This window comes from Melanotaenia boesemani, chromosome 24, assembly GCF_017639745.1.
Source record: "Melanotaenia boesemani isolate fMelBoe1 chromosome 24, fMelBoe1.pri, whole genome shotgun sequence".
In the NCBI taxonomy this organism is placed as follows: domain Eukaryota; kingdom Metazoa; phylum Chordata; class Actinopteri; order Atheriniformes; family Melanotaeniidae; genus Melanotaenia; species Melanotaenia boesemani.
Genome location: NC_055705.1, coordinates 17210657 through 17234813, shown reverse-complemented (window position 1 = coordinate 17234813; position 24157 = coordinate 17210657). Strand labels below are relative to the sequence as shown.

At 41.9% G+C, this 24157-nt stretch overlaps 1 protein-coding gene across 2 annotated transcripts in view; it reads left to right on the top strand.

Annotated features, from left to right (window-relative positions):
* LOC121635229 (histone demethylase UTY-like) overlaps positions 1-24157 on the top strand; it is a 34963-nt gene that overhangs the window by 9475 nt on the left and 1331 nt on the right. The window contains exons 5-28 of one of the 2 annotated variants that reach the window (XM_041978325.1): positions 1317-1375; positions 2509-2629; positions 3822-3876; positions 4582-4616; positions 5228-5321; positions 5411-5537; positions 6121-6219; positions 7654-7873; positions 9759-9896; positions 11947-12078; positions 12179-12250; positions 12350-12445; positions 16377-16766; positions 16861-17747; positions 19111-19240; positions 19332-19437; positions 19512-19717; positions 19829-19890; positions 19973-20047; positions 20145-20408; positions 20516-20703; positions 20785-20926; positions 21009-21135; positions 23841-24011. In XM_041978325.1, the coding sequence (XP_041834259.1) occupies positions 1317-1375; positions 2509-2629; positions 3822-3876; positions 4582-4616; positions 5228-5321; positions 5411-5537; positions 6121-6219; positions 7654-7873; positions 9759-9896; positions 11947-12078; positions 12179-12250; positions 12350-12445; positions 16377-16766; positions 16861-17747; positions 19111-19240; positions 19332-19437; positions 19512-19717; positions 19829-19890; positions 19973-20047; positions 20145-20408; positions 20516-20703; positions 20785-20926; positions 21009-21135; positions 23841-24011 (3996 nt within the window). The remainder of the gene's footprint in view (positions 1-1316; positions 1376-2508; positions 2630-3821; positions 3877-4581; positions 4617-5227; positions 5322-5410; positions 5538-6120; positions 6220-7653; positions 7874-9758; positions 9897-11946; positions 12079-12178; positions 12251-12349; positions 12446-16376; positions 16767-16860; positions 17748-19110; positions 19241-19331; positions 19438-19511; positions 19718-19828; positions 19891-19972; positions 20048-20144; positions 20409-20515; positions 20704-20784; positions 20927-21008; positions 21136-23840; positions 24012-24157) is intronic. The other variant, XM_041978326.1, reaches the window with a different exon arrangement.

Here is a 24157-nt window from a genome sequence, read left to right as displayed (position 1 = left end):
CTGATTAAGCCGAATGAACAAGAGAAGCTGGATGAGTGTTTAATGCATTTAGTTCCTGCAGCATCCCGTCTGTGGAGATAGAAAAGTGTCACAATGAAATTCAGAAATACAGCATTGAATATGTTAGATGTTATTGATTTTTTTTTCCCCCCAATTATTATTATTAAATTGTGAATAAATACATTTAATAAATATTTGAATATGTTAATTTGGTTAAAATACAATTTTGCATAAAAACATGTAGAATGTTTTCAGTGTGTTAATGAATTATTTTATGGTGCCTATGCAGTACATCATGAAATTATTTGAGTGTTTGGCTTTGATTGCTTTGATCTGAAGTTAAGGCGACTGCTGAAATGATGCTCTTCTTGATTTTTGTTTATTTTGTTTTAATCACGGTAACTGATCTAACAAGATGTGCCCAAGCCTCGTCCTCGAGAGCTACCATCCTTCAACTTTTTGATGCATCCCTTCTCCAAATGGCTGAATTCCCTGGTGATCATGTAAATCAGCTCTGCAGAGGCCTGGTAATGAGCCATTCATTTGATTCAGGTGTGTTAGAGAAGGGACGCATCTAAAAGTTGCTGGACAGTAGCTCTTGAGGACGAGGCTTGGGCACACCTTGTTAGATCAGTTACCGAGATTAAAACAAAATAAACAAATCAAGAAGAACATCATTCATCATGAATAATAAGATATGTATTCATTTCCAATATTAAAGACCCATTTAAGTCATTTTTAATAGATTTATTTATGTGTTAATTTCTAATTCTAACAAATGAATGACACCTTTTAATTATAATTAGACATATTTAATTATTCAAGGTTGTATTTATGGATTTAGGTGTGGCACTTTACTTCATCCATACTCTCTGTGTGGCATCACCTACACTAATGAGGTTTAAGTCTTCTCCAGAAGATCAACAATGGCAAAGAGAAATTAAGAAATCCAACACTAGGTGACTCTAGAAAATCACGTAATGAGAATGCACTGATTGAGAAAGAAGGAGAAGCGTTGCCAGGATACAGAGCATCCTCCATCAAACCCGATATAAAATGATCAAAGGAGCTGAAATATTTAGTTTGTGAAGGTAGCACCTCATTCTTGTTCACCTTAAGTTAAATAATCAAGTGGGTAATCATCAAAAGGAAATCCCTAAATTTGAGTAAAACTGGTGCTTTGATGGCTACTGGGGATATTGGGATGTGTTAGTGTAGTGACTACTAAACCAGGTGCACCAATGCAACCAATGCAGAAAGTTAGTCTGCCCTTTTTTATTTATATAATATATAATACGTCTCTTTATCCCATCCAGAATGCTGCCTTTCTGTATGGCCTCGGAATGGTTTACTTCCACTATAATGCCTTTCAGTGGTGAGTTCTGGCTTTGTTTTGCATTTCCACACTCTTGAGCATTCCTGTAGTTTTTTTTTTTGACATAATGGAATTAGATGAGACAATTGATCTTACATCTTTGCAGCTTAGCAAAGATTTAAAAGAAAATCCATTTACTGGCAACTCTGAAGTTCATTCATTTCAACAAAATGCATCCAAACAATTTTGTTACATCATGTTTTTGCTGGAAGCGGTTGCCAAGCAACCAGTGGAGAATCAACGTGTCCACTGTAAAACCAAACATGCGCTTACTACATTACCAAAGAAGAAGCTGAGCTGCAGGACAAACAATTAAGTAAACAGGCTGTGTTGCGTAAAGATAAAATATTTTAGCAACTAAACATTCCACATTTTTCCGCTTGGATTGGGACCAGCCTGCTGGATTTGCATGCTTTTAAACGAGGGAAGCGATGCACCGCAGCTCTTCCAAATAAGCTTAATCCTGTGAATGCAAGACCCTGGATTACACCAGTTCACTTCTACTCTGTTTACATTCACTTTTGTGTTCGTACCACCTGAAAATCTGCCTTTGAATTAAAGCTGCCCTGTGCTGTTTCCATAGTAACACCACGGCCAGAGAGGAGTCTGTTTTGGCTGATTTACAAATGAGAATCAGCCAGTTTAAACTAACTTACAGATGTCAAATGAGCAGCAGCTGTTGATCTCAGTGGTTTTAGTCAGAAAATGTTTAGAGCGTGTCCACGTTTATGAATGTTTTTGGATGTAAAGGGCACTTCCTGCTTCTAGCAAATTCTACAATGCCTTTTTATTGTAATGAAACCCAAATATAGTTACCTCTACCACGGATGAAAGACAATAAGAAAACCAGAAATGTGCAAAACTGAGGACATCTTGTTTACAAACTGAGGCCAGTTAATGGATGCAGATGTTCTTCAGCTTTCCAGCCAGACAACATGTAAAACCTGCTAGCGGTGAAGCCAATACAGCTGAGCATCTGATTTACTGTAGATGGAGCATCTTTAGTATTCAGCTCAAGTGAGGCACACATGCAGCGTGATTGTACTGAGCGCTAGCTGTCTGACCAGCAAGGCTTGGGATGTTTTTTGTTTTTTTTTGCATGCAAAGTTAATTATTTTTTCCCCCACCCACAGGGCGATCAAAGCATTCCAGGAAGTGCTGTACATTGACCCAGGGTTCTCCCGGGCCAAGGAGATCCACCTACGTCTGGGTCTGATGTTCAAAGTCAACACAGACTACGAGTCAAGCCTAAAGGTGGGTCCAACCTAAAACTCCATGCTGAGAAAATGGCACTCGAGCTGCGCGATGTATTGACAGGGCTCTTTGCAGCTTGAGTTGCTTCTTCTCTGACATCTGAGACAAACAAATGCAGTGATTAAGGCGTGCATTCAAAGATATAAAACAGAAATAAATATTACTATTACAGTTGGACTACTGACTAAAATGTAGATAAAAATGTGTAATCGCATTATTTTCTGCATTGGTGTGCACAAAATTCAGTAACACTTTGATCCCAGAACTAACACAGCCTGAGTCATTGCCTACAAAAACAACATTACATTTTTTAAATGAAAACTTTGGTTGTATTTTTTTCTTATGGCTTCATCTGCAGCTTTCCATTGTAGCATGTCCCACTTGACTAGAACCTTGAACTAACAGCTTGTTAGACCCTTTTTATCCAGAAACGACATTAAACACTAAGTTCATCGATGAAAACAATGAAAGAGCCTGATCATGTTCCATTTTAGCAAATTCAAACACTCATGATTTATCAACGTCAAAGGTGTTTAAAATCTGTTTGGTGTATTTGTTTCAGTGTTTACCATCTTTATACCTGTTCAAAACATACAAAAGAAAGCGTTGTAATGAAGTTACATCTTAGATCTTTTGAAAACATCATGTAATCTGATGGGTTTCTGTAGTTTAACCCCTGAAGATTTAGATTAGATTTAAACCTTTGACTCTTCTCGTGATTCCTGGTACATGATTTAGTGAGACTTTTTTTTTTTTTAGCTCCCCTGCATCATTTTCCTCCTGTATCACTGCTCAGCTTACACAGGTTTACATAGGTTTCTTTGATCGATGTGCTGGCGCAGTGCATTGTGGGACCTGTGGTACTAGTGGTGTGTGTGGGACCACTCAGCAATTCTTTCTTGATTGGCTGTTTGTTAGCTGTGGGTTTATGCAGCTCCTTGGTTGGAAATGTGACTTTTTCATGTTGGAGGCTGATGTGAAAACACGTCATTCTTACCCTTCTCAGCGAGCAGCAGTGCTGCTGTGGCCCCTCCCCTGTCCAAAAGCAGTCACAAGCAGGGGGTGTGTCAGTGCAATGAGTGTGTGTCTTTTTATTTTCTATGGCGGAGTTGCCATATTGTGGGCAGCTGCTGATAATTTTCCAGGATTCAGTCTGTTTTTTACTGATTTCTACCTTTTTGTCTCCTTGCAGCATTTTCAGCTGGCTTTAATTGACTCCAACCCCTGCACTTTGTCCAAAGCTGAAAGTAAGATTTTCATCTACTTATTCATTAACTACAGTAATCGAGAATGATAATCGTTTTTTAAATTGTATTTATCCATCATTGTTGTCTAATTATCTAACTGGTCTTGGAATGAAAAAGTTGCTTGAATTGCCTCTGCTTGTAAAAAGAAAAGAAAAAAAAGCAAAATGCCTTCCCATCTTGACGGTAGCAAGCTGCTCCAGCTAACTCAGGAGTACAGCTTGTCATTTAAAATGCGGCTGTCATCTCCCGCCTCAGTACCTGTTACCTTGGCGACGGCAGTATCCAGTTTGCCCGGCTTCTCTGTTGCTATTTGCCTTTCCCTCTCTGTGTCCCCCATCATTCCTCCTCCTCTCTCTCTTTCTCTCCCACTTTCTTACACAAGCATAAATATCAAGGGCAGCCCCCATCTTCCACCCTCCCCCTTCTCCCCTCTTTCTACTCTTCTTTCCCTCTCTCTCTCTCTTTTCGCTCCCTCCATCTGCTTATAGTCACTCGGGCAGCTTAGATCAGACACTGCAGCGCTCCAGACAAAGGAAGGTGCCGCCAGGAGCACAGTTACCTCTCTGGTCTGTTACACTCAGGGTTTCTGACACCTGTTTATTGAGAACGCTGCAGTACTTTCTTAAATCTGGAGGAGAAGATGAGGACAAAGGGGAGAAAACCTTTCTAAAAAAAATAATAGTAACCTTTTCTGCCCTTTTACAGTTCAGTTCCACATTGCTCATTTGTATGAGATTCAGGTAAGAGATGATCTTTTTCTTTTAAACTTGTGCTTGTTATTTTTGCTTCTTCAATATGTTTTCCATTTCTTAATGCCACACTTTGAGTCAATGAGAAATACCAAGGCAAAATGTCCTAACCCTGATTGGAGGGGGCGGGAAAAAAAAGAATGGCAGAGCATCTGATTGCCGGGGATAGCCCTGCTCTTTGTATTTTAAACTAGGTGCTGACGATATGAGGAGGCATCAGGCTGTGTGAGTGGGTGGCGAGCATGAGGGGATGCAAGATTATTCAATTGACGTGGTTGCCACGGAAACAGCAAAGTCTGTCTTCCCCTTTTTTGTATGCTAGTGGTCTCTCTCTTTATGTGGGTTTTAGTGGGGTGGTACAGTAGTTCTCGGCTGCTGGGTGAGCAGCAGCGCTTCTGCAACTAATGTGGTTTATTGCGCTGCAGTGTGAGTGTCTGGGTTCTTCTCTTGCAAATTTTAGATGCACTAGTGAATATAGAGAGGCATTATTAGTGATGTATTCGAAAGGCGGGGAAGGGGAGGAACAGGTGAAAGTTGTAGAGTGAATTTGCTTAATTTTGCAGTTTTGCGCAATAATTTATCGCCATCTTCCACATTTCCAGAAGAGATACCGGGCTTCCAAGGAGGCTTATGAGAGCCTTCTGCAGACGGAGGATCTCCCTGCACAGGTGAAGGCCACCACCCTGCAGCAGCTAGGTAAGATTTGCTCATCTTAATATTTTAGAGTAGTTTTTCTTTGAATGATAATGGAGAAAAACTGACAAAATGAATTTGGCTAATCCAAGGCTGGATGCATCACACGGTGGAGCAGCTCGGGGACAGATCCAGCAGGGACAGCTATGCCATCCAGTGTCTGCAGAAATCCTTGGAAGCTGACCCCAACTCTGGACAGTCCTGGTACTTCCTTGGCAGGTATGTGCTGCAAATTCTTGTGAGGTTGTTGGGCATTTTTGTACTAATTAGCACAAATTTGTAAAAGAAGCAAAAAGAATGTTGTGGTCCTAAAACCTATGTGCAAAGAGGGGTGAACTTATGGACCTCACCCCAGCTGGAAAAGGGTGGAGTGTCCTATTCGTGTTGAGAATGAGCTCTGGCGCCAAGTGGAGGAGTTCAAGTGTCTCGGGTGTCCAGGTTTTCCTTTACAGATAAAGTGAGAAGCTCAGAGTAGACCTACAGCTCCTCCACATCGAGAGGAGCCAGATGAGGTGGTTTGGGCATCTGGCTGGGATCCTTTGTTTTCCAGGCATGGGGGGCGGGAAAGACCCAGGACATGCTAGAGGGACTATGTCTCTCCGCTGGCCCAGAAATGCCTCAAGATCCTCCAGGGGAGATTGAAGATGTAGCTACGGAAAAGGGAATTCTGGGTCTTGCTGCTTAGAAAACTGACCCTGTGACCCAACCTTGGAAAAGGGACAGACAGACTTTTTGATTGCATATCGAAGCCAAACAGTTGCCGTTCTCTCGCTTGCTAAAACATTCCTCACATCTCTTGCAGGTGCTATTCAAGTATTGGGAAGGTCCAGGATGCCTTCATCTCCTATCGGCAATCAATAGACAAATCAGAGGCCAGTGCGGATACTTGGTGCTCTATAGGGTAAATGCTTATTTAAAAAAATAATTCTTTTTTTGTTTCATTTAGTTTTTGTCTTTTTTCTTTGGGTGCATAGTTCTTTTCTTTTTGTAATGCAATTTTCTTGTTGAAAATGCTGATTTAGTTTCTTTTGCTATGACTTTACAAGTGCTTTACGAGGGTATGTATGAGCTTTATTAACTGACTAGTTTTTAAAAATATTAAGGTTAATTTATTCATGTAGCATCAATAGGGCTGGGTATCATTCAAAAAGTTTCAATACCGATACCTTTACTTCAATACCGGTTCCTTAACAATACTTTTTTCAATATCAATTTTATAAAATCAGTTTTAACTAAAAGAAAATTAATAATTACACATTATTGAGCCGTTTTCTAACATAAATGTAAATAACATCATTTTCAGTGCAAAAGAATAATTGGAAACAAGTGACAACATAACAGTTAACAATAAATGAACTAACCACATTTAAACAAGCTAATATCAGTTACTGTCATTTATTTGTTAGCTTTTGTTTTAGCTAGCTATATAGCCATAAACTAAAGCTACACAACAGTACAGGGATCACGTTTTACGTCACCGCGGTTGACCGAGTTTTGCTGGACATAAACTTATCTGTTGAAATCCCAGACACGGTATGTTGGGATGAAACGGGTGCAGGTTTTGATGGAGGCCGCTCGGGCTCTGCAACATCCACAGCTGGGCTTGAATGCTGAGAGGACGACGGATGCGGGTCGCTCTTCTTGCACTCAAACACGGAGCAACATTCTGCTCTTAAATTGATTCCATGCACATTCAGATGCTTCATCAAATTGGTCGTGTTGCCGGACATAGTAACAATATTCTTTTTGCAAATACTGCACTGTGCACTATTGGCATCAAGCTTGCTAAAATGGAGCCACACTTTCGACCTAAGAGGCATTTTTTAGCTGCTTTGATGACACGTTGTGGCTCACAACACAGATACAGCCACGTTTGTGGGCGTAACCACATAATCATTTTTCCTGCAAGCCTCAACCACATGTAACGTTACAGCCAATCACCAGCAACATTATCAGCTCTTGATATTGCGAGATTAACTCTTAAGGCACCGCTGGGTAGTATAGAAGCATTTCGGTCGGTGCCATAAGAGAACTGAAGTTCGGTATCCAGCCCTAACCATCATTTTCATTTTCAAGTCTTTTTTTAAGTTACTAACATATTTATTCATTTATTTATACATTTTCAGAACAGACTTTTTCCTGTTGGGATGATTTGATATTTAAAAGAATTATATCTATAAACTTCTATATGGAAGTTAAGTCTCTTACATCCCTCCATCCAGCTTTTATTGTATTTGTATTTTAAGTTTTATCTACACAACCCTTATAAAAAACTATAATTTAATTTTAACCTATGTTTTCCTCATTCCTCCTTCCTCCCTCCTCTCCCTCTCAGGGTGTTGTACCAGCAGCAGAACCAGCCTATGGACGCCCTGCAGGCCTACATCTGTGCCGTGCAGCTGGACCACAGCCACGCCGCGGCCTGGATGGACCTGGGCACGCTGTACGAGTCCTGCAACCAGCCGCACGATGCCATCAAGTGCTACATCAACGCCACACGCAGCAAAGGCTGCACCAACACCGCTGCGCTAACCCACCGCATCAAATGTCTGCAGGTGGGTGGAAAGAGGAATTTTAAGGCTAGAGGCAGTGAAGATAGAAGCCACAGTTTGGCTGTTTGCATTGAAACAACTTCAGTTGGATGGTTTCAGAAACAAAACTAAAACTTTAGGCATTGCATATCAGATACAAAGCCATCAAAAATCCCTGGATCAGCTGGGAATGTCCCTGATTAAAATAATGCTGGGTGCTGTTTATTTGTCCAAGCTGCTCTGTGCTGTTCATGTGGGAAGAAAACAACACAGAATGCCACAAAGTCCAGACAAAGACAATGCATTTTTACTCAGATCAATAACTGAGCAGCCTTAATTGTTAGTCCAGTTAAGGTTTTGACCAGTGTCAGTGCAGCCTGATGGTCAGCTCCCTCAGCATTAGCAGCAGCCTTCATGCTTTATTTTTTGCCCAGCAGGGAAAACTGAGGGTTTTCTGTGAGTTGTTTCCATTGCTCTTTAATTTTCCTGTTACAATGACTTTATTGAATCCAAATATTTTTCCTCAGGGATGAGATTAGACTAGTCCAACACATCTGGGCATGAGAAGTGAATCTTCTCTTTGGCTTTACTTTATTCTGAGAGTGTAGAAGGACCTATTCCGTTTTATATATTGTATTTCCTCAAATAAATCATGAGTAAAAGGGTGGATCTTACTAGGTTAAGAGGATAAGCTGATCTAGTGGTTACCAAGTTTAACAACTGATCATCTTAAGTCTTTTTGTTTTCTAAAACAAAACAAAAAAAAACTCTGTTATCCATAAATTATGATGAAGCCATTTCCTATTTTTCCACCAATCAGAGAGCTTAAATTGATGGCAATGTCCAATCAGGCGCAGCAAAAGATCAACAAGTGAGCAGAAAGTTGCATGTGTGTCTGAATAGAAGAAAAATGATTGTCCTCTATGGCTGAAATAAAGATGTTTTTGATGTTGGCGTTCAATTTTACATCAAAGTAAAAACAACAGATAGACCAAAGTTTTCCAGGTTAATGTAACTGCTGCAGTTCACACGTGTGCCATGCTGAATAAGGTTTACACATGTTACTGACGGTGACTGGGTCAGATTATTGTCATGGAAGATATTCACCAAGCTGACAGTCTAATTTGTAGAATCACTGTCATGGCCAGCACTGAGAGAGCTCACTCTGATTGGCCATTCAGCGTAGCGAATGAAAGCATGAGAAGGTATGCAGCAGCAATGACAGGAAGCTAACAGCTAACTTAGCAGCTAACCTAACAGCCCAGCATCAGTGTCCGTGCACAAATCAAGCCAATGTGACAACAGCTGAAGTAAATATTTGAGAAATATGATAAAATGGATAAGAAAGAAGAAACATGCTAGCACCCTCTAGGATATAATGAATTGTAGCCAGTGATAGCAAAGCAGAGTTGCCCCTAACCCTCCACAGATGTGACAACTGGGGCCTCAGTCCACATAACTCATAATAATTTATTTTTTCCGGGCAGTGTAATTTGTCCTTTACATGTGCATGAAGGAATGTTGCATTTCCACCTGTTGTGTTAGCATAAATTCATGGCATTAAGACAAGCTGGCTTGTTTTAATGGATCTGTGGCTGTGTTTGAGATAACTGTTGCTAAAATGTCATTTGAAGTACCTCCTTGATGTTGGGTTCATTAGCCAAACGATGCAGCCAAGAGAATAATTTGAAGACACAAGCTTGCATATCACTGTCAGTTTCCAACGTAGCTTCACTTGTGTTATAACCTCTACCTATATTTACCATTGCTGATCATTTCCATGTTTTGAGGTCATCAGTTTTTTTGTTTTTTCATTTTAAAGAGCCTTGTGTTTTTATTTATTTATTTTTATATAGTTTCCTTTTTTTTTTTTTTTTTTTATTTTTCACGTCGTTTTTCATTCCCCTAGGCTCAGTTGAGTAACCATCAGCTCAGTAGCCTACAGGGTAAAAGTAAAATGCTCCCTCTTATTGAGGAGGCATGGAGTCTGCCAATCCCAGCCGAGCTAACCTCCAGGCAGGGAGGCCTGAGCAGTGCACCACAGCAGGTGAGAGACCAGATAGAGCAACTTACGCCTCCCCCTTCCTCCCCTTTTCTCCCTTCCCTCCCTCTGTCTGAGCACACCCTCAGACACAAGCTATAAACACACACATATACACTTCTCTATAAACTGTGGGTAACGCTTGAGCTCAACTCCACCTTCTACTTCTGAGTCAGCTCAGTTTATCCCTCCCCATTGATGACATTTTCTCCATCCATTGTTTGTGAATTAGAGTAATATAAATAATCGCTGCTTCATGGTATCAGTTTAAAATGAAGAAGGTTGCAGCCAAGCGTTACCCATTCTTCTACTCCCCCTCTTTTCCACAGTAGTCACTTGGCTTCACCCATCACGCTCAAATCAGGCAAATTCTTCATTTTTTTTAAACTGTTTTTGATCTAATATTGATAACAACACAATCCCTTAATCTCAGGAGACTAAAGTCAAGTTTCTCTATCACACTCTCTGATTTTTTTTTTTGGCCTGCTCCGGTGTGATCGGTGAGGTTGTGCTGCTGTAGAAAGGCCCTCCCATTGGCTCCGTCCATCCTCCACCCCCTTCAGTAGCTTACCTTAGAAGCCCCACAGCTGCTCCCAGAGCTCCAGCAGCGCCCCCTAGTGTTTCATCACCTCCTCATTCAGTCATGCCCATCATAGCGTAGATGCAGCAGCTCTGTTTATGTGTGATCGTTGTGGGATGCGTTAATCTAGCAGCTGTGACTGAATGATTTTTTTTTTTTAAATGTGGAGATTTCAGTGATCAGATGTGACTTCAACCTAATGCTCCTTGCTTTTTTTTTTGTTTGTTTTTTTGTTTTTCTTTTTTAAATAATTGGATTTTTTTTCTTTTTTATTAATCAGATCCCCTTAAGTGGTAGCTACTATTTGAAGTCTTTTTTTTTTAATGGGTTGCTTCAGTTTGTCACCCTTTCGGGTCTTTGGAGTGAAAACAGACTTCTCCCAAAAACTGCTATTAAAAACATTACAGATTAATATTTTTTTCTATTTTTTTTCCACTAAAATCTTTCTCAGCTTCAGTCCCAAAATGTAACTATTCAAAATACTTGAACCAGTTTGATCACATAAAACATTAGTTATTCTCCATATATTAGTATTCTGGTGGCTTAAAAGCCAATTTAATTATATAGTACTATTTATACAAAAGAAAGGGGGGGGGGGGGGGGGCTAAAGTATTTTCCATTAAATTCAAGTTTTAAATGTATTAAAATTGAGTAGAACATTGATTTTGATCTTTATTAAACTAAATTTCCATCCTCTTAACATGTGTGGAAAATAACTTTTTTCCATAAACAATAAAATCATCTGATGAGAAATATTAAAATTGGACTTTCAAAGTTCTCCTTGAAAAGCAATTTCTTACAAAAATAATTCCGTATGGGACAATACAACTGCAGTGGTGGCCAAAAATTGAAGGAAAAATGAATGTTCTACAAGGTTTAAGAAAATAAAACATAAAAGTAATTGGGGCTTTGGCTGCAGTCACATTCGGTTCACAGGCTTCTTAATTATGAGAATTATGCATTGTCACCTTTTGCTTTAAAGGGAAAGTCGCAGCAGTTTCTGCCTTGTGTCATCTGACAGTGCTTTAATATTTGCTGAGAATCAGGTCACAATGACATTTAGGCTGCAGGTGTGAAGAATCAGCAGGATAAAAAAAATGTGCATAATGCGATGATGTAATGCTTCCAGATCCAGTGTTTTGCTCTTTGTGCTTTAATCTTTAAACACATAATCACAGCATTTCTCTCCTTCTTTTTCCTCTTTTCTGTTTCCCATCCCATCTCTAATCCCACCTGTACTTCTTCTCTAACTTTCGCTGCTTTAATAACCTCTCCTGCTTCTCTCTTTCCATTTTTACCTTCTGTTTTTCTTTTTTCTTTTTTTTTTTTGTGTGTGTTTACATCTCACCGCAATTCCGACCGCTTCTGTTGCCTTTGCTTTGTGGTTTCACTTACATCTCTCCGTCTTTTGCCTCTTTACATTTTGTTTTGCTTCCCTTTTTGCCCGCACCCCTTCCCATCCCCTGCCCCTTCCAGGCTTGTAAGCCCAATCACAGCGCAGAGGGTGGGGGTTCGGGTCAGTCTCTGCCCCCTCATGTGGCCTCGCTGGGCCAAGCAGAGGATCCGTCCTGCCCAGCCAAGAGGAAGAGAGCCTCCAGCCCTGCCAAGGTAAACACAACATTAAGTGTCATACATAGTTAGTTTTATAGCTTCACCTTCAAGTTGTTTTTTTTTTTTTTTTTTTTTTAAATATGTGTGTTTTCCTCAGAGTGACTCATGGACCAGTAATCCAGCACAGCAGCCAGCACCCAACTGGTACCTGTCCCCACAGAAATTACAGGTTTGTATTATGGGTTTTTATTTCCTGTCTCTGTAAATGTGCAGCATGTCATTTGACGGCAAATCACTTCAGGGTTCCACGTTTGCCATCTTTGTTCAGGTGCTGGAACAGCTGCGGAGTAACCGAGCCAACCTGAAGCCCCCACAGCTTCAGATGTTGGAGCAGCTGGAGGCTCAGCTCGTCATGATGCAGCAGGTAGATAAAAAAAAAACTACAACTTGTTTAATTTCTTTATATAAATAGGCATGGGTCAAATGCACTGCGTCTGCAGCATTAATGTGTATCAACTTTTTGCCATGGAGGAAAGACATCAGCAATGACTTCAGGGTGCAACCACACTAGGGGTGTGCCATCTTAGGTACCTCACAGTTCGATCTGATTACGATTCAGGTTGCTTCGATTTGATTATTAAACGATTTTCAGGATTTTTTAATGCATCTTTTTCCCCCATTCAGGTTTTGTTTTTGTTTCGTTTTTACCTCACTCCATGGCTACTTCATACTTTTAAATTCAGTATCCATTAGTTCAAGTAAGAATACAAAATTATCTCAACTGCTTTTTTATTAATGTCAAACTATAAATAAATCCAACATGTATCCAACTTATTTTCATATTATTTTAATATTTTTCTATGGAACCTACAGGAAAAATGTTTTAGCAATAGTTAGGAGCAAGGTGCATATCTTGTATGACTTAACTTGAGGGGAAATGCACTTATAAACTTAGATGAATGGTATGAAGCTGTACTCATAACAGTTTTGTCTGTTAATCTTTATGCAAGTCAGGCTGTAATGTTGTTAATCACTTATTTTAGCGTCGATTTATTAGCACCCAATGCCTTCTTCAAGACTGTGTGAGATTAAACGTGATGATGAAAAGACTATTGCTAACTAAAATATTAAATGTCATTGTAGCCGGTTTATCAAAACAGCATACATAGCTATGCTCAAGGACAAGAAGATAAAACAGCAATGAATAAAATCAGCATAAAATAAATGGAGGACAGAGTAGATGGACTTAAAGTGAGTAGGTAAACTTAAACAGATGAGTCGTGAGTCTGGGTTTGAAGCTGGAGAGAGTCAATATTTTGGAAGTTGGGTGGTAAGGAATTCCTAAGTTTGGAAGCAGAGAGGCTGAAAGTTTTGTTCCCCAAGGTGCTTAGGCGGGCAGAGGGCACAGTGAGGTGGATGGAGGAAGAGGATCTGAGGGAATGGGTTGAAGTGGCGATCTGGACGAGGTCAGAGAGAAATGGAAGGGCGAGGTTGTGGATGGCCGTAAAGGTGAACAGGAGGACTTTGTAGTTAATTCTTTGGGTAACTGGGCTATTGCTATTGTAGGATAGGGGAGATGTGATGGGATGATGAGGTTCTAGTAATGACCTGGGCAGCAGAGTTATGGTCCAGCTGGAGCTTGTAGAGGGACTTCTGGGGGAGACCAAAGAGGAAGGAGTTGCATTAATTAAAGAGTGAGGTGAAAAGACTGAACAAGGATAGAGGCAGAATGGACAGTGAGGGAGCAGGTGGTTGATGATGCGAAGGTGTAAATAGGCAGACCGGATGATGTTATTCATATAGGGAATGGAATGACAGTGGGCTATCATGGATGACACCCAAACTCTCAACCTGAGGGGAAGGGGAAAATTGAGGAACCGTCGATGGTAGGGGAGAAGATTAAATTATTTTGTGCCATTGGGGAGGAGCTCAGTTTTTCCACTGTTAAGTTTCAAGACGTTTGAGGTGAGACGTGATGAATCTGGTTTGCTGGAAAGATAGTTTGGTGTCATCGGCAAAGCAATGGAAGTGGATATTGAATTTGCGAAAAATATTGCAGAGTGGGAGAAGATAGATAATGAAGAGAAGGGGCCCCAGGACAGAGCCCTGGGACACACCTACAGTGACTGGAGAGGGGCTGAATCTGAAAGATTTCAGTTGGATGAACTGAATGTGACCAGTGGAGGGGGTGTGGGTGATGCCAATGGATAAGAGTTGAAGAGGATGAAGTGTGAAATGGTGTCGAAGGCTGCACTGAGGTCAAGGAAGATGAGGATGGAGAGTAGGCCAGAGTAGGGCTGGGCAATATATCGAGATTTTCAAATATATCAAGACTTTATCAGATGGAATATAGGATATATAGGAGTAATCTCGTTTATATCGAGATAGCTTGTTTTGAGTTAAAAGCATCTTTTCTTTTGCATTTTGCACAGCTGTATTTTTGTTATGGTCATTGAAAAGTATTAATTTATTTTGTTTTAGGAGTATTTAATTTAATATAAAGGTACTTTAATTTCAGTCAGTTGTTTTAATGCACATGTGCTGCTGATCCTTAATAAAAGTATATTTAGCACTGAAGGCTGTAAATTAGAACTGAATCTTGACACTCGACAAAAAAAAAGAAAAATGATCGAGATATATATCGAATATCGTGATTCAGATAAAAAGATATTGCGATATAAGATTTGGTTCATATCGCCCAGCCCTAAGCCAGAGTCAGCTGTAATGAGAAGATTGTTTGATTTTCAGAAGGGCTGTTTCAGTGCTATGATTGGGATGGAAACCAGACTGGAAAGTATCATAGAGGGAATTCTAAGTTAAATGTATGTTAGAGATGGGGTGGAGATTACTTTAGTTATTGGGATCTGAACCTGTTTTTTCAGTACTGGAGTGAAAGCTGCAGTTTTGAAAACTAATTGAACAATTCCAGTGGTGAGTGAAGAGTAGATGATGGCAGAAATGAGGGGGAGCAAAAAAGAGAGAGGCAGGACTTGACCAGAAATCTGGGGAGAGGATCGAGCTGACATGTGGAAGGCTTAGGTTTCCTGATGAGGTCAGAGATTTCAGTAACATCAGGGCGTAAAAAGTTGGGAATAAAGGGGTGTAGGTGGTGTTGTTGTTGCCTTCCTTTTGAAATGTTAAGACCATAGTAATAATTGGATTTAGTTATTATGAAAAATAATCGATTTTGACAATTTATGATGCATAATTAATAATTGATTAAAATGGATTAAATAGTGAATTAACCCACCCCTAATTCACACCAGTATAATCCAGAGGGTTCGTTGTGATTGCGTGGGGATTGCTGAGAAATGCCTTAGCTTTATGTAGTTTAGTTTGCTTTCACATTGTACTTGAGCAGACCAAACCACCTGGACGTCATGCAGCTATAAACAACTGCTTGTTAGAGGTGATATTACCTTAAATGAAAGTAGGAGGAAGAAGAAAATCCTGCTCATCAACTGGCTAGGACCAGTAATGTAAATTCTTCAACATCAGCTGGCTCCTTCACTGCAAGTAAACAAAGGAGCAATACCAAAGTCATGCAGAACTAAGACTCAGCTTTTTTTTTTTTATCTGACCAGAGTTTGTTTCTTTGGTTACACCAGATTACGAATTAGCGTTTGCACTACTCCACATGAACTTTACTACCCATGGTCCAGAGTTCGTTAAAAGTAGACCAAACAGACCCATTGTGTTAGGCAAGGTAGTGCTGCTGCCCATTCATCTTGAAAGGGTTAAATGGTCATTTCCTAATTAATTTGAAGACCATCATTCTTTAGTAAGAAAGATTATCAAACAAGCAAATGTTCAAAACAATTTAAATTCTTCCCAGGAATGGATGTCTCAACAAGTTCAGACTAAAATCTAACTATTAAAGTGGAAAACTAAGGCCCTGTTTACACCACAACGCCGAGACAGTAAAACGCAAAAGATTTTTTTGCGTTCTGGCTTCTCATTTACACTGTTACAAAGGTTTGGATAAAACCACATAGATTTATCAATGGCCTCCAGAGTGAAATGTTCTTGCAATGCAAGGCATGTCCTGTCAGTGTAAACTGGAAGTAGAATCTTTTGGCTATGGTGTGATCTTTCACATCATTTTTTACTTGTTCCCTTTATTTGTTTGAGCAGTGTGTGATTTATAATCCCATAGTGTAATTCAGAGCCGACTTAGCCATCTCTAATCCCTTTTGTAGGTGTTAATCTGTTGTATTTCATAGCAAAACACAAGCGAGTGTAATTGACGCAGTGCCAACATGTGTTTTCTCAGACTCCTCTAACCAGGTGTAAATTAGATAAATGACAGAATCAAAGCATCCAACTCTGTTTTTTGCCGTTTTCTCTTTTAACAGATGAGGCAGAATGCATCAGGGGGGCGGGTGCGCCCCTCTCTTCCCAATGGCCCCGCCACCAACTTCCTCCCCTCCCCTAACCCCAGCCTACACCCTATTCGGCCACACCTGGGGCCCCACCGGCCCCTTTGCCCACCTCAGCCGCTGGCCAACGGGCCCGTGGCCCTCGGGGCACACGGACACTCGGACTCTGTGGGAAACAGTAGTAACGGTAGTACTAACAGTAGTTGTAATAATCAGCAAGGGCCCACAGCCACAGGACCCAACGGAGACGTGCCTTACCCGCAAGCTGCCGGCAGCGGCAACGCAGCACTGCTACCTCACACCTGCACAAGCACGCAAACACAGGACGCTGCGCCGCACCAGGCCCTGCACCTAAACTCCTCTCAGGTTAGCCACCTTGCTAATATCTTCTGTTGAATGAGCTGTCAAAATGTTGAGGAAAAAGTCACATGTTCGCTTTTTTTTTCTTCACGCTCTTTAGGGGCTTCAGAAGGGGTGTGTCCCACATGAGACAGGCTCAAGTAATGAGGGGACCCCCTCTCACCCCCAGACCCCCAACTCCACTACCCCCACTCACCCCAACAATCAGGTTGGACATTCCACTAATGCCCCATCGCCACGGCAGCAGCCTCATAACCACCTCCCCTCCCCTCCCTCCCTCCCCCACTCCTCTACCTCAGGTGGTGCAGGACTTGGCACGTCCGCTACCAAAGACGGCAACACCGCAGCCACTGTTGTCACCGCCGCATCCCTCGGAAATGGGGGCTCAGAGTGCAAGACGCCACTGCCGCCGCCATCTGCTGACGGCAAAGTGGCCGAGGCGGACAGCCTAGCCAATCACGTCCACTCGGCGGATGGCGGCAAGGTGGCAGAAGGTGGCGATAAGCCGAGCCTTAGCGCAGACAATCCCAGGCTATCTGCCCTGCTGGCGGGGGGGAAGGGCCCGGAGGAGAGCGAGCAGCCATCAGAAGGGAGCGAATCCACGGGGTTGGATACCCACAAGAAAATCAACAACATCCACCCAGCCGCTCTGCCCTCCACTCCCCACGCACAGGGTAGCTCAGCCGCCTCCTCCCCCATTTCTGCCATATCCACCGCCACACCGTCACCAAAATCCTCAGAACACATACAAACAGGCGCCCACAGTCCTGCCATGACCACGCCCACTGCACCCACGGTCAATGGAAATGGCAAAGGAGGCATCTCTGAGGACTCCCAAAGCCCAATGAAGGCTGATCCACCCACCACCACCATCACCACCTGTCTCAAAGCAACATCTCCACACGGACACGGCTCCTCCTCATCAACATCATCATCATCCTCAATATCCATCTACCCCAGCTCCACAGACGTGCTGAAGGCCTGCAGGTAAGGCTGAATGGTTTGGTTTTTCAATTCAGTTTATTTTAAAACAGCTTTATTTGTATAGCACCAATTTACAACAGTCATCTCAAAGTGCTTTACAGGCACAGTCCATTTCAATGCAGTTCAGTGTAGTCCAGTAGTACAGTGTAAAGTAATAGTAATATATATTGCTCATATGAGCCAATTCATTAATGTAGTTGCCCAGCTAAAGAAACCAACAGATTCCAATGCATCTTCTCTTCAATTCACACCCTATCCTGAGCATGCATGAGACGGCAGGCAGCAGTAGAGAGGAAAAACTTTCATTTTAACAAGAAGAAAAACATGCAGAACCTCAGAAAGGGCGGACATCTGCTTGGGTGGAGATGACAAGAAAGATAGATCAACAGCACCATAACGCTTTAACGCTGAATTTTAAAGGTAAAAAGAGTGTCCTCTTCCCAAACCCAAACTGGGAGCTCCACAAGAGAGTTAGCTGATAGCTGAAGGCGCTACATTTACCATTTTACTTTTAAGAACCCAAGCTGCCTCTGCTGGAGTAAGGTTCTGCTGGGAAAATATGGAACTGAAGCACTCAGGTCAGTCTTTTTTAGTTTAGCAGGAGAAAATTCAATGTCATCCAGGCCTTTATATCTTCAAGACATCGTTGTGATCTAACTCTGTAGCAATGAAAAGTTATGCCATGCTGTCTAATAATAAGCATGTACAATGTGAAACATATTGGACCAAGCACAGAACCCTGAGGAAAATCATGACTTACTTTGGTTTGTGAGGAAGACTCATTGTTGACATGAATGAACTTGAATCTATCAGATGAATATTACTTAAAGATGCCCGTTTTCTTTCATAACACATAAAAAGCTGCAGACCTCCTTCCTGTTGTAATGAGTGACCCACCTTGGCAAACGAAAACCTTATAATGCAGATTTAAGCACCGAGGATTGATTTTGTGATGGAAAGAAAGGATGAAATATCCTGTTTTCTGTTCTTCCTGTAGTTTCTGTATAAATGAGAGCGGTATCAGTGGAGGTTCGTGGTTGCTATTGAGCATGTCTCCTCCCAGTGGAATTACTGTGCAAGTACAGAACCACAAGCAAATAATTATGTAACCATCAGCACTAAAGACTCCTGGGTCGACTTGTTGCTGTGCAGTTAGATTCTTCCATTTAATTACACCTTTTCCTGTAGTGGCTGCTACTTTATCCTTATTTTATATTACTTAGATTAAATTATACCCTATGTGGATCTGATAAAACTGAAAATCATAAGGGGGGGGGCTCAGAAAAGACCATTTTTCTGGTAAGTGTTCACTCATTACAACCCTGGTTGCTTTTGATTAAAATTCCTTTCTGTTACTTTTGTGCAGAAACTTGGGGAAGAACGGGCTTTCCAATAGCAGTATCCTCCTTGATAAGTGCCCCCCACCCCGGCTCCCTCCGCCACCCTCACCCGTCCTGCCCAAAGACAAGCTCAACCCCCCCACACCCAGCATCTATGTGAGTATTTGAGTAAAATCTTTTTTTTTTCTTTCCTGCTAGTTACGTCTGTACAGTATTCTTCAACTTTCTGTTTCTTGTTTCCATCCAGCTGGAAAACAAGAGGGATGCTTTTTTCCCCCCACTGCACCAGTTCTGCACAAACCCCTCCAACCCTGTCACTGTCATCAGAGGCCTGGCTGGAGCTCTCAAACTGGGTAAGAGCATATATGAACATATTTTTTGCAGTGCAGAGGTCGGTATTTTAAACGGTTTCCATCTCTCTCTGCAGACCTGGGTCTGTTCTCCACAAAGACATTAGTAGAGGCCAACCCGGAGCACCTGGTGGAGGTCTGGACGCAGCTCTCGCAGCCTGCGGATGAGAACTGGGACCCGACCGGCACAAAGAAAATGTGGCGCTGCGAAAGCGCCCGTTCCCACACCACCATCGCCAAATACGCCCAATACCAAGCCGCTTCCTTCCAGGAGTCCTTGAGGGTTTGTTATCCTTTCTCTTGTGATCTGGAACAAAACCAATGAGGGATTTTTCTAAGGGGGTTGGGGGGGATTCAGCAGTGCTGTAATACTGGTTTAATCATTTGTTTTTAGGAAGAGAATGAAAAGAAGGCACTTAAGGAGCCCTCCGACACAGAGCCAGCGTCTGCTGAGAGGTACTAAACAAAACGGCCATATTTACCGTGAGCTTGTTATTCTACTTACTGACTGGTTAATTGTAAACGTTTGTGTCCGAAGAGCTGCAAGCAAAAGAAGGGGACCCTTGAAACACATCAAGTTTGGAACCAACATCGATGTATCAGATGAAAGGAAGTAAGTCCAGAGCTTATATCTGTCTGTTTTTTTTTTTTAAATGCTTGGTAACATTTCACATGAAAGCACTAATCTCTGATTCAACCTTGTTCTCCAGGTGGAAGCAGCAGCTGCAGGAGCTCAGCAAACTGCCAGCCTTCGCTCGCGTCGTATCGGCCGGCAACCTGCTCAGCCACGTCGGTCACACCATCCTGGGCATGAACACAGTCCAGCTGTACATGAAGGTTCCTGGGAGCAGGATACCGGGTCACCAGGAGCACAATAACTTCTGCGCCGTCAACATCAACATCGGACCTGGAGACTGTGAATGGTTTGCGGTGCCCGAGCCGTACTGGGGGGTGATGAGCAACTTCTGCGAAAAGTACGATGGACTTTTTTTTTTTTTTTTTTTTTTTTCCTTTTGTTGCTTTTACTGCTATTCATCTGCTTCATATGCTCATTGTGGATCTTTGTGTTCCTCATTTACAGGAATAACATCAATTTCCTGATGGGGTCATGGTGGCCCAACCTGGAAGATCTGTACGAGGCTGATGTTCCCGTTTATCGGTTCATCCAGCGTCCAGGTGACTTAGTGTGGCTGAACACGGGCACCATCCACTGGGTGCAGGCTATCGGCTGGTGCAACAACATCGCCTGGAATGTAGGACCTCTTACCGGTACGTCAGGGATGGCAGTGTTTAAAGCTCTCAGTATTTACTCCAAACTATGACAAAGTACTCATAATGTAATGTTTTCAGCCCACCAGTACAAGCTAGCTGTGGAGCGTTATGAGTGGAACAAACTTCAGAGCGTCAAGTCCATGGTTCCCATGGTGCACCTCTCCTGGAACATGGCACGCAACATCAAAGTGTCCGATCACAAGCTGTTTGAGATGATCAAGTGAGTAGAAGACCTTTTTTTTTAAAAAAAATCTCTTAACAGATTATTCATAAATCAGCACTGATTGGTGGTGTTGTTGCAGGTACTGCCTCCTGAGGACGTTAAAGCAGTGCCAGAGGGTGAAGGAAGCCTTGGTGTCGGCTGGCAAGGAGACCATCCTGAGGCCGAGGACAAGGGACGAACCGGCCCACTACTGCACCATCTGTGAGGTCAGTTAGCCCCTGAATAACCAGCTGTCTGGGACAGGACGCCTCCCAGCAGATGAAGCTTGGAAAGAATATGCCACACACATTTTCTGTTTTAGCGAATGTACCACAGGATCATAATTATCTTGTTTTGTCTCATACCAATTGTTGTTTGACTCATCCAAATTACATAAACGTTCCATGTATTTATTAGTTTTTTTCACTAATGCAGGACTTACAGTATTTCCGGCACCGTGGCGGATCTCCAGTTTTTGAGTTTTTGCGGCAAAAGAAAAAAAAAAAGATAATTTAAAAAACTGATGTGTGGGCTAATGTGAGAGGAAAACAACTTGGAGAGATTCAGCTGCATTAGACTGATTCTAGACTCTGATGTTAAACATGTGCTACGATACCTCAGTTTTGTTGGTTAGGTGAAGGGTAAATTTGTGGAGCCTGGAGAGGCCGTTCTACGTAAAGTGTAACTCAATCCCCTACTTTTTGCATAACTCCACCCACTGAAGAATTTGAAGAGTCCTTGAAACTGCAAGGGTTGGGGTGGGAGGTATGGGGTGATCAGGGAGCGGAGAGTGGGCAGGTTGGGACACACCAGCAGAAATGATTGACAGACAGCAGCTCAGCTCACTGGCAAGATGGAAAGCAAGATTCACAAAGTAGCTCCGCCACAGAGCGTCTTTGAGGTGGAAGACTTTCCCCTCCTGACTCTTCTCAGCTACACATGAACCAGGTGGTCCTGAAGCGTACCAGTCTTAGCCGTTATTGCTGTTAGCTGCCTGTCAGCAGCTCCAGCAGCTCTGGAAAGCTGTGGAGACTCGCGGCAGGTTGTGGCAGCTGCAGGAAGAGCTGCTGGAAGTTGCTGATGCTATGATTTGAGCTGCTGTCTGTCACCAGGTGAGGATCAGCAGGTAAAGAATAAAGTCCAGTGTTACTTTTACACCCCTCAAAAGCACAAATCTGTCCCATTGCAGGAATATTTCATCAGAAACTCTGAAAGAATAGAAGTCTGAAACTAGCAAATCTACACCATATAAGCTCACATCGCTTCATATGGGTTAGGGTTGGTGGACATGGTTTTTTATGCCTGCGAGGCGAGGACCCATCTATCTGCATCTGGAGGGAGGGGCTGTGAGGTTTTTAAATTTTTGTGACATAGATAACCTCTTCATGTCTTTATGATAACCTCTTAGGGTGTTATACAAATTTTATCAACAGCATATGTGATTTTCATCACATTCTCTGTTATTTACAGCTCAAAAAACACATTTTTTGGTGCACTACTCCTTTAATAAGGGCCCAAATGATAACATTTTATTATAGACATTGTCCCAATCACTTTGAAGGAATGTTTCTCAATCCTGGTCCTCAGGGACCACCTTCCTGCATCTTTTAGAGGTCTCCATACTTAATACATTTGACTCAAATAAATGGCTCATTAGAAAACTTGCAAAGAACTTGATGAGCAGTTCAGTTAATCTGAAGCAGATGTGCTGGAGTTGGAAACAACAAAAACATGCAGGGAAGTGTTCCCTGTGGACCAGGACTGAGAAAACACTGTTTTAGGGAAACTAAACCGTGAGGTTGGCAGTGGTTTACGCGGATATTTTTGTTTCCTTGTTGCCACCTATTTTCTGACACATGCTCTCTGTCTGCCTGACCCTGACCACGTTAGACCAGGTCCTGCTAAAACAAAAACTGCAAGACTCAAATCTGGAGTGAATTATTCTACAGAGGTTTTAAATTCTTTACCACATAGTTTCTGATTTGTGAAACCTATATTCTGTTTATAAAATGCAAATTAGTCTATTTATTAATGAGTTTGTTTGCATCTACATCGCATCAGGCAAAGTCTTTAAAGACCCACTCCAATGCTTGTTTGGAACTATTTAAAATGTTCTCAGTAGTCTTTAAATTGTGATTATGAAGTTTTTAGCAAAAATCACAAAACCTGTTCCCTTTTCCAGGACTCTGCTTCTGCAGAGGACCAGTAGCTCATTAGCAATTAGCCTCTGAGTTGCGGAGTCAGCGCAGCTCGGTGCCCTCCCCCGTTGGCGTTGAACCCCCCACCTCCACCACTACCACCCTCTTGTCGCTATGTGCTGGCTCTGCATGCTAGCGTACCGACCGATTCACAATAATTTAAATGGACATGTAAACAACATGAAAAACATGATTTTCACCAGAGTGGGTCCTTAAGATTATTGCGTTTTCACTAGCATTGCTAAATCATATTATGGCAGGTAATTTGTGATGAAACAAAATTATCTCCTACATTCCCCCGAAAATCCAAACCAAATAATTGTTTCGGATCACCTGCGATAATGGGGAGGTTTAGGATTTATTAGTGTGTAAGAAACTTAAACATCAACAAGATGTTTAGGTTTCTGTTATGTTCAAAATGAACTGCTATACACCCGTCTTGTAACTAAGCCTGAAGATATTAATATATTGCTTAGACATTAACTCTCGAAAGCATCCAGGCTAATTTAAGGTGAGCTCAGTTTTTGTTTTTAGCTAATTTGTGGGTATGCAAATGTTTTTTTTTTTTTTTTTATTCAAATGCAGAGCTTTATGCTGTTTTTGTTGGGGGGAAAAAAGTCGTTGAGCATGTACGTTATGCAGAGCAGCTTCAGGATCTTTAGCAGTAAATGCCATCTTTACTGCTAAAGAAAAGGAATTGCATGGAAACTTCCATGTTCATGTTTTGTGTACAGGTGGAAGTGTTCAACCTGCTGTTTGTGCGTCGTGAGCTCCTGTCCAAGAAGCAGTATGTGGTCCACTGCCAGGACTGTGCCAGGAAAGGCAGCGCCACGCTGGATGACTTTGTGGTGCTGGAACAGTACAGGATAGACGACCTCATGCAGGTCTATGACCAGTTCACATTAGTAAGTCATCAGTTGAAAGGAGATACAGAGTCAAAAAGCACTTGTTTCTCTGTTTTAAAATGTGTAAGCTGCTCTTAAATTTGATATTTTTGTCTAAAATGTCACATTTAAAATGTGGAACTTGTTCTTTATGTCTCATAATATTA